A 16566-nucleotide genomic window follows, 5' to 3' on the forward strand; every position below is an offset into this window, starting at 1 on the left:
CTGGAAAGAAATGTCAAAACCCCCCCAAAACAGCTTTATTGGCCCAGTATTTAATAGTAAAAATGTGGATGCATCTATAAGCAATAATAAGAACCAGAGATTTGCATAAACCCCCTTGCAAGCAAATACAAAATCAGGTAAACTAATCATGAAATAGTAGTAGTTTTTATCAGCAGACGATGTGAAATTAACAACCAAAATGCTGAATATAATTTTTGGGTTATCTTTTTCAATGGCAGAAGAGTAAGTTACATGAAACATATACTAAAGTAAGAGTGGAGAGGAAAAAATTAAATTACCCCTTCGGTTCTGCCACTAACATATTTTCCGAAAGCCCCAGATACCTCAAGGAACTGATGACTCTTGTCCAAAAGTTATTTGTTATGAGGTACTTGAGATTATTTCTTTAATTAAGTACATTTAACATAGAAATATAATAATAATAATAGTCCTTACTTGTTGGGGTCCCTCCCCTGCCATGGAGCCTGGGAGAGGGGCCCTGGGGGGGAGACACGGGGTCTCCCTGCCCCTGGTCAGTCTCATTTCCCTTTGGTTGGTTTCTGTTCCCCGGGGTGGCCAAGGACCCTGGGGTCCCATGACTGGGGGAGTTCCTGAGCAGAGCCCCGGCCATGCGGCTGGAGAAATAAACATCTCTGAAACATCTACCATGAATCTGTCCATATATACTTCGCTTTCCATGGGACTTCTGGTTTGAAATATACTTGTTGCAGTAATCCCCGCTGCAACAAACTGGTGGAGGAATGCGGGCAAGACACCCATCCCTGAGGAAGATTCGTGAGTAACATAATCACTCTAGACCTCTCTCTTCTCATCTTGGTTTGGATATTCTCTCTGGACTATGGAAGAATCGTGATAAATGGGGCTCTCTGAGCCACAGAAAAAAATGTATCTAGAAGTAAAAGGAATCCTTGAACAACAAAACAAAAAAGTAGTGCAACCAGGAGATCTAGAACATTTCTTCATCTGGCTTTTCAAAAGGTTCTCCTATATTTCTCGAGACTTACTTTTTGATATCGAAACTCCTGTATCTTGTGAGGGGTGTTTCTGGGACGAGATATGGGATAAAGTATGGGATCAAAGAGAAGCTTTCCATGCATACCTTATAATCAGGGAAGCTCTTGAGGAGCATTTGTATGGTCCCATTACCCCTAAAGCAGAGGATCATACTTATCCCGTGGCCGAGACTGCGCGGCCGCCATCCCGGGAGCACATGACTGCAGCCGTGCCGGCGGAGGTGCCTGCGCTGGATGCGCCCGGCCCCCTCGGGAGCATGCGCCTTATCGCGGACCCCATCCCTGTCTCGGAGTCCCCTGCCACGCGACCGCGAGTGAGGGAGCGATGCCGCAGGCACCGCGGGTGCCGTGGGCCACGAGCAGCCAGGAACCGGGGGTCGGCGTGGAAACCCGCTCTGAGCACACGGCTCGGAGAGCCCTGCGGAGGGAGAAGCAGCGGTTTCCACAGCGACACGAGAAGCCGCGCAGCGCAGCGCCGAGTTGAAACAGGGCCACTCTCAAAGCAGCGTGGAGTTTGCGGAGCGGAACCGCTCACAGGGCGCGGAGCCAGCGGCGATGGCAGCGCGGGGCCGCGCAGAGCCCAGACACGCACCGGAGCAGTGCCGCTCAGAGAGCGAGGAGCAGCCACAAGGCGGGGGCCCGGCCGAGACGTCGGAGTTGGCGAGGCAGCGGCCACGCGGGACCTGCAGCCACGAAGAACACGCAAGCACGTGATAGGAGGAGTTGTAGCCACGAAAGTCACAGGAACTGTGAAATGGTACAATGTAAAAAAACAACTATGGATTTATAACACGAGATGATACAGGGGAAGATTTATTCATCCATAGAACTGCCATTAAAAGGAATAACCCTAAAAATTACCTGCGTAAAGTGTAGGAGATGGGGAAGTTGTACAATTTGATATAGTGCAAGGAAAGAAGGGTTTACAAGCAGCAAATGTTACTGGGCCTGGAGGTATTCCAGTCAAAGGCAGCCGTTATGCACAGAATTATAAACAATATCCATCCCAGCAATTTCCCTACCCACAGCCTACTTTCCCCTTTTACCCTATACCCAATATGAACCCTTTCCTAAGTTTACCCTATCCCCAGTTTATTCCTAATCCGTTTTTCATCCCATGGCTTCCCTATACAATTCCATTTCCCTCCAATTCCTCTCCGATGCCAAGTGGGGGATGAAAAGGGGGAGGGAAGAAATTAAACCCTCTCCTGCCTCAGTTTCCCCACAAAGCATGCCCAGAGAGTTCTGTCTCCCTTCTGTCAGCCCTAAGATGTTCCAGAGAATCTGTTTGGACATTTAAAGACTCAGGAGGGTGGCTTGTTTTGTCTTGAAACTGTTCTTGTTATGTTTATCCAGTTATTTTCATTCTCCTTTTATTAAAATAAAACGGGTGAGATGTTGGGGTCCCTCCCCTGCCATGGAGCCCTGGGAGAGAGGCCCTGGGGGGGAGGCACGGGGTCTCCCTGCCCCTGGTCAGTCTCATTTCCCTTTGGTTGGTTTCTGTTCCCCGGGGTGGCCAAGGATCCTGGGGTCCCGTGACTGCGGAGTTCCTGAGCAGAGCCCCGGCCATGCGGCTGGAGAAATAAACATCTCTGAAACATCTACCACGAATCTGTCCATATATACTTCGCTTTCCATGGGACTCCTGGTTTGAAATATACTTGTTGCAGTAATCCCCGCTGCAACACCTACTAACCACACAATTTAAAGGCATTTTCAAGCAAAGAAACACTGGCAAAGACTGAAGACAGATCATGCACTTGGCTTATTTGCACAATCATAAAGCTTATGACCACTGGTCTGATGAATTTGTTGAGTAGCTGACCAAGCCTCTCTGTGTAACACCTTGCCTAGATGGGAAGGAGAATTAGAACATCACAGGACAGCTCCTCGAACAGGAGAAACCATTCACCACATGATTTTTTCATTTTTCCTTTTCCATTAGCCATGTGGTTTTCCATAAGAAAACCCTGATATGATGCTTCTGCACAAACCCTCATTAGACTATAATGGGACATTGCTAATTCCCCGTCTGGACAAACTTCTTTTGTGGGAACACCAGGTAAACATTTGATGCCACAGCCAGAGCATTTTCCAGGAGACAGACACCAAGCAGGCTGAGTTAGCAAAGCCAGGGAAGACTTTCTCACCACCAAAACCAAAATGACCCCAAATGCAACATTACAGAAACATTTACACCTGACTGTGTTACTGCAAACACCACGAGGCAAACCTGTGCTGGGACCAGTTCTACACAAAATGCAACAGGGAACAACCACTGCTTGAAGAATCCAAAGATGAATCAGAATGTTACCTAATCAGAAGGCCAAAAAAGTTGCAGATGTTTTTCCTGACAGTCTCTGGTTTTCACAGCACTTTGGAAAAGAACTCAGTGCACTATAGATTGCAGTGTCTCTAAATAGGTCTCAGAGAAATATCATCCTGACTCAACTTACTGAGCAGTGTGAGAAGCACAGATTCCATGTCTGATCTTTAGAATAACATGAAAAGGATGCTAGGACAGGGAATGTCCTTACTTCCACTGTGGAAACATAATTCCGCGAGGCTTTGAGCACAGCTACAACAAAACTAAATTTTATTTTCTGACCCCACAGTTCTCAAGCTTTAAACATTAAGAAGAGAAGTCACACGGCTGTCTTTGTTAGTCTTTGTTTTACCACTATGTAACAGAAGAATGAAATTACATTCTTATCTTAGTTTATATTAAATTATTCCTCATCAGCTGAATTTGTTTTAAATTCAACACATGAATCAGGGCAGTCCCACCTGCAGGGAAACTGAGAGAAGCCAGTTTTTTTCATTTTTCAACAATTATTTCCAGTACATTGGAAGAAATTCCAACAAACAGTTCCAAAACAATAGTTCGACAATACTCCATTCTTCAAAAAGAATAAATGCAATTGTATCCAACTGAACTGAAATTCAACTAATAGTTAACTGTGATCATTTAAAAGCACTGGCACCAATTCCTGTAACCTACTAGGTACACAAAAACTTAGACGGCTTGCCTAAAATTATCAATTAAGCTGTTATCCAAAGTTCAGTTATTTTGTTAAATTTGTAACCAGCAAGACAAAAATCTATATGTCCTTCTTCCAGATAATGGGAACACAGCACAGAAAAATCACTTTGAATTACACAAAGGAAATCAGAAACACAATTTCCCTATTCTATGTCACCTAAAGGCCAGGCCATACAGATAAATTAGATACACCCAACAATTTGTTGAAACATATAACGAATTTAAGAGCACAGTACTCTGCTGCCATGTTTCACATTTTTATATTCAAAGAAACAGAAGGTAGTTCAGCAACTCCTGTCAAGTGAAAAAAAATTAATTCCCATCACTCATTAATTTTGTCTTGATGAGCAGACACCAAGTCTGATGAATTCTCACACCACCTGAATTTCATAACAGCAATAAAAAACATCTATGAGGTCCTTTTTGTTAAGTCTTAGCAAGTAACTTAATTCCAATATAGGTCCTTCAACAACATTTCCATGCAGGATTCAAGAGGTTTTCTTTAACTTTTATTAAATGTTTAACAGATAGTCTTTTTAAACTAGAACTTCTAACAAAAGTACATGAGCCAGATCTCAGACTTGGGCAAGTATGCCCCCAGAAGCATCCATTTTCTAGGGAAGGGAAGGAAAAATCTTGCTGTTATGCAGCAGTGCTGCCTACAGAAAATAAACTGTTCTGGACAAACCGAACACTCCTAAAAACTCTTTGAACATCCACTAACATAATTGACAGAATAAAAACACTTGGACTGGAACAATTAAATCTGGATACAAAGAACCAAGCCCAAGAACCCACAGATGTTCTGAACTGACCAAGAAAAAAAACCCCAATAAAATAAAATTTTAAAATCCCCAACCAAAAAGCAACCAAGAGCGGTTTCCATTACAAAGGGACTGATGGTTCCAGTGCCTCTGTGCACCCACACTGGGTGACAGAACCACACATAAGCTTTAACTGTTCTGTTAGGAAAACATCGCTAGGAGCAAAGATTAATGAAAATGAAACTAAAACAAGATTTAAAAAAAAAAAAAAAAAAAAAAAGAAAGCCACTATGTTAACATCTAGTTTCCCTTCCTAGTCTAATCACTCTTCTCTGCCAAGTCCTTTATCTGTTTTCACACACTGCCATTCTTTCACATTTAAATGCCTCCTTGACACTCACATTTTCAACAAAAAACAAACGAAATACATAGCATATATAAAGCTTAATCTCACCATCCAACACCTTCCAGTAGTCATTTCACTGAGCAAACTTCAGCATTTAAGTATTGAGGAAAAAACCTCCCAAGTCCCTTCTGAAACTCTGAAAACCACCCTGTAATTTCTGTCTGCTAAAGTTAATTAGTGTTCAGTGTAGCAAAATACCATTACTATGGAAATTACTTACAGCATTGTATCAGGCATACGCAATATTTATTTCTACTTTGATTTAAAGGAGGCCTATCCCAAAAGAGCCCCAGCTTCCGGCATTATCAAATCCAAAACTGTAAATAATTATTATTTTATGGGTACAGTTTCCAAAACTGCATGGACTAAAAAGAAAACATATTCTTTGGGAAACAGCTCTGGGTGGAATTTCAGTGAAATATTAAATAAAAACCAGAAAACAGAAATGTGTAGTATAGCTACACATAGTTCTAAAAGTGCAAAGCTATTTCTACAAGTTTAAACCATGACAGAAGTAAATATTTTAAACAAAAAAAACACAGAAAGTATTTGTGCTGATTTTTCCAAGATGCTCACTGGAGATACTGCAAAGTTAAATGCTAAATAATATACTATTGGGTTATTTGGCGTCAGCTTTTCTGATGGACATTGTTTATTTCTTCTCTCCTACCCTCAATCTACGAGTGTCTTTACATGTGTCTAGATAAATGTTTTAATAAACTACCATCATCAACATTTAATAAAAAAACCACTAATTTTTCCCAATATATCTATAAAAAATTTAAAAGCCTTTGCTGTTAGAAAATGACACTGCAAAATTGGAGATAATGGGTTCTGAAAACTCTTAAATGAAAGCACAAGATCAGATCCTGCAAGAAATCCCAAGCAGAAAAAGTAATCCATTGGCTTTGAGCTCCATGCAGAATCAGAGGCATTTTTACAACTCAAACACTGAGACACTTGTGAGTATCAGTTAAAGAGATTAATCTCTCTGGACTCAAAATGTCTTTCATATTCTGTGTCTTCTAACACACAAAGCAACCCCCAAACAAAGAAACAAAGCGCCAAACTACAATATAACATGGCCCCTTCTCTTTGGAGGACTAATTATAACATATATATTACTTTTCTTTTTTAAACCTAGTAACAGTAAAATTAGTTTTATGTGTAGGCGCACAACAATAATTATGTAAATAGACTAAAAAAAAGAATTTCATTTTCTTTGATATTTTCTGCTGCCTTCAGAATATTTCTGAACATTGAAATGACATCCAAACCTTACCATTAATAAATCTACTACCTGTAGCATAAAAAGCAATATATTACCTTAAAAATACATTTGGTATTGAGACTGAAGTAATTTATGAAGTTTCATCTTCACCAAACAGTTGCATACTCCTCATTAGTTAAATCTGATGATACTTCAGTTGAAAGCAATGCAAAAAGTAAACTACCAACTGTTTGCTTACCCAAATTCAGATACCGTAGAAAAAGAGAAAAATACCTTAATAAATACACAACAGCACAACTAGTTTCGAATTTTAACAGACCACACAATTTATCTACATTTGTGGCATTTCACTATTCTGCAAAGATACACAGCTTTCATGAATGGATTCATAAAACTTTTTTTTTAAATCAGTATGATTCCAAAACTTATCTGTAAGTGAACTCATCACAACCCTTTTGATTTACTATTGGGTGTTTCTTTTTTCAAGAGTTAAACTCTATTTACTAGTCAAAAAAATAATGAATATTTAGGAACATTAGCAGTAGCAAAAATCAGCTGTTACCTGACAAAATATTTCAGATGTTAATATTGTGAATACTTAACTACAAATATAAGTGAACTTCTTCCAAGAAGGGAATGTATAACTTCTACCCAAACTTTTTGGTTTTATGGAGCATCATATCTTTTGAACATCCTAAAATTTATGGTTTGGTTTTTCTCCACCTCAATAAATAATTTTTAGAGAAAATACAGAAATCTGATGGGCTTCCAAACTCACTGTTTCTCAAAAAAATGTAGCTCTGATTTTTACTGAAAACATTTATATTCTCCAGAAAAACTAAATTTAACCAAGTATCTTTCTACAATGGGAAAAATTTATATTGAATAATTTTACCTTCAGAGTTATGCGTAGTTTTCTTGTGTTTTCGACATAAAATCCTATAAACAGAGTAGTTGAAAACTGTCAAGTCAGTCACGATTCACAGATTATTTACTCATCTTTTAAATTTAAATGCCAGTACATTTTTCTCCCACTTGTAAGACTCACTGATACACAAATCTTGCAGTGAAAATATGCTTTTCTAGCACATCACTACTTTGAATGCCACAATCATAATTAGAATTTTCTGCAACAGTTTTGTTTAGATTCCAAAGTGGGGTTTTGCTTTGCTTTGTTGTTTTTTAAACAAAGAATGTAAAATATAAATCAAAAAATAAACATAACAAATAAATAATAATTACATGTAAATGCCTTGTGAAGGTTTCTCTCTTATCTGAGCTTTATCATGCAAAGCACAGTAGTAGTGATATGTCTTGTGACACGTTTTCACATCACAGCCAATGGTTGCTCCGGGACAGTGGCATAAAGAGCACATCTGGAAAGCAAAAGAAAACACAATTCATGCTACTTTTTTCTTAGTACTTCTGAGTTCAAAAATAATGTATTTACTACTCCTGGTGACAAAACAAATGGATTTATGCACTTGGTATTACTCTTCCTGCTCTCAGGTGTTTTTCATAGTTTATTTTAGAATTAAGAAATTTGTTACAAGTGTGCAACAATGCAATAACCATCAGATGCATTATCAACTCAACCACCATTATCAACTCAAAGAAGAAAATAAGTAATTTATTGTTGTGGAACGTATCTGATGAAAGTGACAGCTATTCACCTAAATATCCCTCTCACAAGGACAGTCTGTTTGTACCAACCATTTCAGAAAAGTTAAAATCATAATTGTACTTGTTTAATTCTGAATTATATTATGAAGGCAGAAAGGAAAAAAAATGACACCCATTTGGGAATGAGTCCTGCAGTCAGAAATACTGATGATCTGCAAATTTACCTCAGCATCAGCAGCTAACTTTACCTTTTTTCCTACGTTATGTCCTTAAGTCCTTTCCAAAACACTGAATTTAGTGAAATATTTGGTAAACACAATGAATTTATTTCAACTAAACTGAATTTTGCTCTTTATACTTGTATAACAAAAAAGATTAAAAGTGAGGCTGTTGCTTTACTTTTCTTTCCCATTAATTAATTCTTCTTGTATCAGACACATAGATAACAGCAGCTATTTGCCTTCTAAATTGTTCATGGTTCTTCTTGTACTGTGGTAGGAAAGGAAGTAATTGACAATATCACAAGATTTTTCTCTGTATTGCTCTCTACTGACTTAATATTCCCCAAAATATCAGGATTTCCCATTAAACTCACCTCCCAGGACAACTGGAGCTTTTTCTTTGTATCCTGCATATTGCCCATGCCCCAAAAGGTTACAATCAATTCCAAATCTAAGTATGCAATGTAGGATATTCCCTATATATACATATGTACATCTCTGTGGATACATTTTTTGTCCACTGCACTTGTTTAGTCAAGTTCGTCTTGCTACTCTCCAATATGCCAAAAAAATATACCACCAAAGTTACCAAATATACCACCAGCCTGTTTTTCAATTTTAACGAAGTCAACTGAACAGTAAAAATGTCAAAGCTTTGGATCATCTCCATTTACTCCTCTGCAAGCTCTGAAATGGTACAGTTATATACTGTTCTCTAGTTGTTATCTAATTTGTATGGGCATTTTATCTCATAAATCTGTTATACATTATGGTTGCTTATCTAGTAACTGCTGATCAAAGTCCTTTAGAAAAGCCTAGGCTTATGTATCCAGCCAATCAAGTTTAGTCAGTACTTCAGTTTTTTGAAAGCCAGAAATGACTAAAAGAAAACTTTCTTTTTATGAACACCATGATGTGTCTGTAAAACAGAGTACACAATAAGTAATAAAATACTTATTCCATTGGCACGTGTCTGCTGTCCAAATGGTCACTAACTCTCAATTTATATTGGGTATATATGAAGTTTGATAAGCTGCAAATTAGGTATGTTCTTTAAAAAAAACCTTCCCATGCACAGACACTAGAAATAATACAGATAATTAATTAAGAGATCAGTGACTTGTACTTCCAGATATTTAGACTTCATAAGCTTTTGTGACTGGCCTACCAAGGTTTGAACCTACAACCTTTTTCAAGACAGATCTATTATGATCAGAAAGTCTCTACATGTCAGTCACTGTCATTCTGGTAATGAGGTCCCCACTGTCAGTGCCCACCTGGCCAGAATCACCTCCTTACGGAGGACAAGCTGAGCCCAAGCCATCAATACATTCACTTAACCCAGTGCACTGAGGTTTTTTGCTGAATGTCGTCCCCCATAATACACCAGGCTAGACCAGCAAGCAGACCTGAGAGAAGGGATTTGGGCTAATGACAAACATTTACCTTTAAACTTCCTACATGCCAATGGAGAAAGACAAGTTTCTCCAGAGAGTGATTTAGAGCTGCAGCTTTCTGACAGCTACAGAGACAAGGCACCTAAATTAAGATCTAAAATTATCTTGTACATTTTCTCCAAAGAGGGAACAACTCAGGTCAATCTAATGAATCCATTAGATTGACTAGACCCAGGTTTTCTACAAAAACCCTGAACAAAGTGCCTAGTACACAGAGCTGGTGATCTACAAGAATGGAGCCACTGCAACAGAAGGAACATAAAGGGATTCAGATGCAGAAAGAGAAACCACTGAAGGCATAAAAAGAAAAAACCTTAAAAACCCTTTAAGAGACACGAGAATCAAAAAGTTTCTTTATGATCAGTAGTTCCATTTACTACCATCTTCTTTGTAGAGTCCTAATCACAACATGAATGACTTGTAAACAGTTATCTATTTATGCTTCAGCTAATTAGAGCAAATGAAGTTCCCTGCACTGGAAAAGATTCAAATGAAACAGTGGATGAAATATTAGACTATTATTATAAAATTGTAGTTCTACAATAATACTTTGGACTTCTCTTAGTGGTCGAAGAACTGGTAAATACAGAGTGCTTTAAATAACTAATCTGAAAGGTTTTAATGTGAGGAGTGAACTGATTATCTGTTAAAGTTATTTTCAAAAGAACCTCACTCATTTCCCCAAATGGAAAACAACTAGTTCTAAATAAATAATAATAATAAAAAAAGATCTTCATGAATTAGCTTCTCAGGAATTAAAAAAAGTCATTGCTGCTCAATCTCTTTAATTTGGCAGAACTGTAATGACTAGTGTACCCACATACCTCATAAGCCATCTATATTAACAGCATTATTTTTTAAATCAGTATAAAAGGAGCAAAAAGTGTATCTGGTAGTTAAAACCAGATTTTGGCAGCAAGCCCAAATACTGGTAAAGGCACAATAACACCCTTCCCAGGACCCTAGAATGTGGGTTTCTTTCAGAAATCTCACAGAAAATATTAAATAGATTAAATACACTGAACAACTTCCTTGCAAACTTTATAGAAGGTATGAAAATACTGTCTTCCATTTTCAAGAGCCAAAATAGGGACTTACCAGTTTTGTACCTCTCTTTATTTCTTTCTGAATATCTTCAATAGAGAATCCACCAAGACTCTCATTATCAGTGTGTGAAGAAACCAGTGCGGATGAGAACAGCTAAAATTGCAAAAACAAAATTTGCATTTTACTTTTTAAGGTTATAAGTGATTGAGAAATTTACAGATATGAAACCCACCAAATTGTAGTGGTTAATCATGTGTGCCAATTCCAACCTGGTTGGCTTTTCCACGTGTTCGCAGCGTTTTCCCGGTTCCATCCCATTCCTGGTCACTCACCATACACTTGTGATGTGCCGCCACCTTCTGGTTCTCCGACATCAGCAACTGCCCACATTCGTTATCTTTATTCGACCGACAGAACCCACACTTCCTTTGTCTGGAGGAGACTTTCTTCTGTCCGACTGAGCTTGTCATGATTTTAAATGACCTTAGAATGCCACTGCAATCCTCTCAATGCTACAGGGGAAAAAAACTGCAATCAGCATGTTAACATCCAGAAAAGGCAAATTAACTTAGTTTTATAAATACAGTATTGGATGCTTGGAAGCGATTTCTCTCTTTTCTTCATGCTACTACTTCAATATATCCAAATAAATAAGCGACTGGCAGAGGCAGTACTTTGCCAAATTTTAATGAAATTTTATCAGCAAGAAAAAGCAGTTTTCTTTATGCAAAAGAAAACGTTTAAGAATTAAAATAAAACTTCGGATGCTAATACAAAAGCAGAAAAGGGAAAAGTAGTGGAAAATACAACAAGAGAATTGTTGGGGAAAAAAGTTACTGCAACTAATTTTTGTAGTTATTTATTACAGGAAAGGAATTTGTAGAAAATATATATTATCTGTACGTGCAACAAAATTCATGCTACTGAACTTCTTCAAAAACAGAAGCAAAGAAACACCCAGAGTCCAGCACAGCCTCCAGCACAGGTTTTGGCCATAAAGGCTCACAAAGTCTCAGGTCAGATGAGTAAAGAGTAGAGATGACATGAAAAAATGTTACAATTTTTTGTATCAGAGGTATTTCGTGGCTACTCAAACAGTATTAGGAACAAAATTTTAGACACCTCTCTGCCTAAGATGCTGCAATGGAAACCTCTCTGTGACCCACAGTTAGTTTGGCAGTACCACACCACGTTTCAGTAAGCGCAAGAGAGCTGCTGTTCTCAGCTCAGAAAAGTAACTTAAAATTAAACTCAGTATGAATCACAAACTTTTCATGTGCTACCAGCAACACATTTTAAAATGTAACACTGAGGTCACAGTGCCCAGTTCAGGCAGACACAGCTTGTGCAAAAGTGAAAACACCCAACGAGTGTATGAACTTCTTGGCCCAGTATTAAGAAGTTTGTGTTCATTTGCTTCTACATCTAGCAAGAAATAAAAAAAAATCATCTTCTTCAAATAGACTTTTAGAGCTTTTTACGTTGGAGATCTGAACCTTACTATCAGAATTTGCCACAACTGCAATAGAATCTTCCTCAGCCTTTCTCTTAATTTGTCTCAGCTAAGTAAGAAAAGCCACCATAGAGTTTGATATTTGTGTTGGAAAAAAGTGTAAAATCCAGCCATAAATAAGAAGACCAGAGTTGCAAAACATCTGGACTGGTCTACAATGGCACAGATCTGCATAAAAACGCACGACAGGTCTCTGGAATTTGCATAGGCAGACCCAGTGCTCCCCAGTGCTGTCAGAAGCTCATAATGCTGGTATCACTTACTCCTTCGCTAACCGAAAGCAACGGAACGTCCTCAAGTTTCCGTGAGCATGTCCTCCTGCTGACAGACGCTCCTGCTGTGTTCTTCTGCTTCAACAGATTTTCACAGACTGAGTTGTAACTGTTGGCCTTGCACTGTTTACTGCACAACTCCTGCCTCAAAAGGTGCCTGTCCTATCCCCCTCATCTTTGCTCTCCCAACAGCTTCATTTGCTTTCTGTTCTGAGAGCAGTTTACACCACTGACACACACTCAGAACAAGAAAGCAAAGATTTCAGATCTTGCTGATTTGCACAAAATATGTGCCTATCTGGATAAACCAGTCACACCCTTTTGCAGTGGCAATACAGAATCCTTAAGTGTTAAACACAAAAGAATTATTATACTGTATTCTTCTAAAGAAAAAATAAAACAAGACTATTCTGTAAAACCTTCTGAGGAGAAAGCATGGTTCCTGAAGATAGATATATATATATTAAAAAATAAAAATCTGGGTAATTTTTTGAACTTAAATAATGTTTGGGAGCAGAAAAAGACCTACAAAAGACAAGTAGGAAATAATATCACAAAGATTTCTTGTTTACATCTCACATTGAATACCTCAACATAAATCACACAGGGATGTTTAGAAATATACTAACAAAACAACGTAAAATGCAAGAAGTTCTGTTTTGGTATAAACAGTGTGGTATATACACACACAATCACTTGGGTCTACCTGTTTCATTTTATATTCAGATTATATTATTAAAATATTGACAGCAATGATACCAGTTATTAAAAGGAAGATCAGGAATTTCCTTGTACATGTGCACAGATCCCACTGACTTTCAGGAATAAGAATTACTATTAAAACAGAACTAGCCTTCAATTTAAGCAGCAAGTTTGTGTTTTAGAAAATGAAAATAATTTATAGCACACATAAAGATTTTTTAAGTGGCTCTTATCATATTTAATTTATAGGAAAAATAACTTTACAAGACACAAGATTATAAAGAACCTTCTCACAGCTTGCTGCTTTCCACCTCCCAGTGCACTACAGACACGTCACTGCAGCAGCACCAGAACCTGACACAGCCTGGCCTCCTCAAGTACTTCTGCATAATTAGATTTTTTAAGGCTCACAGTAAAGTTAAAAATAATGCCAATCTTTACTCAATATATGGATGTTGATGTTTTTAAAAAAAAAAAACCAAACGTTTTGAAATATTTTACTATTATAAATAATTTAAAACTTGAAAAATTATTCAAAACTCAAACAGGCCAAGGAAATTCACGTTCTTTTCACCATCAGATTAAATTACTCTGAAAGCATTTTACAAGGATATCTAAAGGTTTTCTTTCCAACCCTGCATTCTTTGCATTTGGTTTTTTTCTGTATCACTGGGCATTAACACTATTTATACATTTTTAAAGACTGTACAAAAAAACCTGAGCATGAGAAACATCAATAGACATGTCCACAAATTATATTTGTTTTCTCATAAATGTGAGAAAACACTACTCTCAGATCACTTTTCTTTGTGCCAAAATGCACTTAACCTGTCCCTTAAAAAAAGAAACAAAACACATTTTCTGAGAAAGATGAACCAAGTTATGCAGCTACAGCCCCACAATTCTGAATGCAAGCACTCAAAATTCTGTTTTCATCTCTCTAGTTGAATCACCCAGAGCAACTAATCTAGTTTGCCAAGACCAAGCTACATTTCATTGGAATAAGAAAAAAAATGCAACTTAAAAACAGCTCAATATTTTGGTTTTCCATGTTTAAAAGACTAACAAATGAGTAAGAATTACAAAAAGTAGTGATTAAATCTACTGTTGACAGAATCTTGTTTGTCAGCCTTGTCAGAGTCCCACAGACTGGATCAGGAGTGATGTACTGTGGAATCACTGTCTGAGAGATTTTCACTGTCTCCACCAAAATGGAACGCACATACTACAAACACAAAGGTTATTCCATACAGATCAGTTTTCCATGGGCTTGATCTAAGAAATTAGAAGCTACATATACCCTAGAATCACAAAACTAGATATTCACTCAAACATTCTTCACTGAAAAATTTGGGTTCATTTGCATTCACATTTCTTATGTGCACTAAGGTATTAAATGTAGTTCTTTCCCTCACAGCATCTTTATCTTTAAAGCAGCAGGTTTTACACCCTCCTGTAGCTTCTGTGCTGCTTTAGTGAGCTCTAGACAACAGATTTCCCAATACAAAAGTGCAAGTTCAATGACTCTCAGGCACAGGATGCCCTCAGTGCATGAAACATTGTTCAGCACCAAAGAACAGAAAGTGACCTGGACTCTAATTTCTATTTATTGCCCAAACATATTTCAGGAGCCTGATTACAGGAGTTAAAATCTCACTTGTATTTCCTACAAAGGACAGTGACCTACAAGCTGCACTTGTAAAGTTTGTTTTGCTGTGTGACCTGTACGATTCCCAAACTGTATTTCAAAAAATTAGAATTTAAATTTGTGAAGAAAATTTCAGACACCTAAGGAAAACATGCGAGAAGTAAACAAGCTTCAGAAAATGCCACTGAAGATGCTGAAGTGGTTTGGTCTCTCAGGAAAAGCTACAGAAAGTATTTGTGCTGATTTTTCCAAGATGCTCACTGGAGATACCAGAGTCACGAACTTACAAGTGCTTCACAGTTTCCCGGGTCGATCACCCATTGTTGGGAGGTTTATTTTGGAGAAGAGTGGGTGAAGAAGGGGAGAGGGAAAGTATCCTGTAGGGCTCTGTGGCTGAGAACTCAAATCACAGGTCCCATACAAATTTTTATCCAAGAGTTACATTCACACAGCATCCTTCAGCCACTATAAAAAGTAGGATGGGAACTTATACATGCAACTTCCTTTAAAAAACCCAAAAAGACACCGAAGAGGGGGCAGATGCGAGGGGAGAAGAGCAAACCCTCGAAAGCCTAAACAATGAGAGCAGAGCAGGTGACTAAAAATGACACAGAGAGAGCCCGCGGTCAGGGAGATCTGGCAAACGGCGCTGAGGGATCTCCAGGAAAGTTTACATCCTCCCACGGGGAGCGGGAGATGGGCCGACAGCGGCACCTCTGCCGTCGCCTCCCCAGGGGATCGACGGGGTAGGACGGGCATCTCTCGGGGAGGAACTGCCCGACCTCCCCGCGGGGCCCGGCCGGCACCACAGGAGCCCAACCCCTCCCTGGCCGAGGGGCTACTGGTGGAAGCGCGGGGGGACGCAGGAAGAGCGATCCCCTCCCGATTCCACGAAATTTTGGGGGAAACGGGACCGGGAGACAAGGCGGGGCGGATCCTCCCGGCAAGGAGGGCGCGGGCCGGGGCGGGCGGAACAAGCGGCACCGCCGGCCCGGGGAGGGGGCAGGGGGGCGGTACCAGCACCGGGGGCACCCCTTACGGGGTACTGCGGAGTGCCGTGACGCTCGGAGGGTTGCAGGGGCCGGCTGAGGCCCTGGGACCGGCAGCGGCGGAGAGCGGGCGGGCCCCGAGCCGGGGGCTGCGGGCGGCCCGGGGGCGCCGCGCCTGCCCGTGGCGCGCGGCGCAGCGGTGGCGGGGCGGACAGTAGGCGCTCGGCGGGTCGGTCGTCGGTCACTCACCCGTGCGGCGGGCGGGGTGCAGGAGGAGCAGCCGCTCGGCACGGCTCGGCACGGCCCGTCCCCGCTCGCGGGTCGCTCAGGGCCGCTCGCCCACCGGGACCGGGGCGTTCATTCGGGGCTCGGGACGCGCCGCCGCCGAGCGCACGCACGCACGCACGCACGGCGCGCTTGGGCCGCGGTGGCGCTGCGGGGCGGTGCCCGATTGGCGGGAGCCTGGCGGGGGGGGCCGCTCGCGGCCTCCTTTGCGCACGCGCGACAACGCGCGCGCCTTTCCTGCTCCCGGTTCTCGCTGCCCCCGCTGCGCTTCTCTGCGAGGCCGAGAAACGGAAGATGGGGAGGTGTGGGGAACGGCGGCTCTGCGCATGCG

The 16566-nt window shown here is 40.2% G+C and overlaps 1 protein-coding gene across 2 annotated transcripts in view; it reads right to left on the reverse strand.

Moving 5' to 3' along the window:
* PHF6 (PHD finger protein 6) overlaps positions 1-16362 on the reverse strand; it is a 28257-nt gene extending 11895 nt beyond the window's left edge. Inside the window, exons 1-5 of one of the 2 annotated variants that reach the window (XM_048319259.1) lie at positions 16200-16362; positions 11159-11338; positions 10878-10979; positions 7721-7854; positions 7374-7417 (exon numbers count right to left, since the gene is read on the reverse strand). In XM_048319259.1, coding sequence (XP_048175216.1) covers positions 7374-7417; positions 7721-7854; positions 10878-10979; positions 11159-11296 — 418 coding nt within the window. In that variant the 5' untranslated portion in view covers positions 11297-11338; positions 16200-16362. The remainder of the gene's footprint in view (positions 1-7373; positions 7418-7720; positions 7855-10877; positions 10980-11158; positions 11339-16199) is intronic. The other variant, XM_048319261.1, reaches the window with a different exon arrangement.
* Positions 16363-16566: the final 204 nt, after the last annotated feature.

This window comes from Corvus hawaiiensis, chromosome 14 (assembly GCF_020740725.1).
Source record: "Corvus hawaiiensis isolate bCorHaw1 chromosome 14, bCorHaw1.pri.cur, whole genome shotgun sequence".
NCBI lineage: Eukaryota > Metazoa > Chordata > Aves > Passeriformes > Corvidae > Corvus > Corvus hawaiiensis.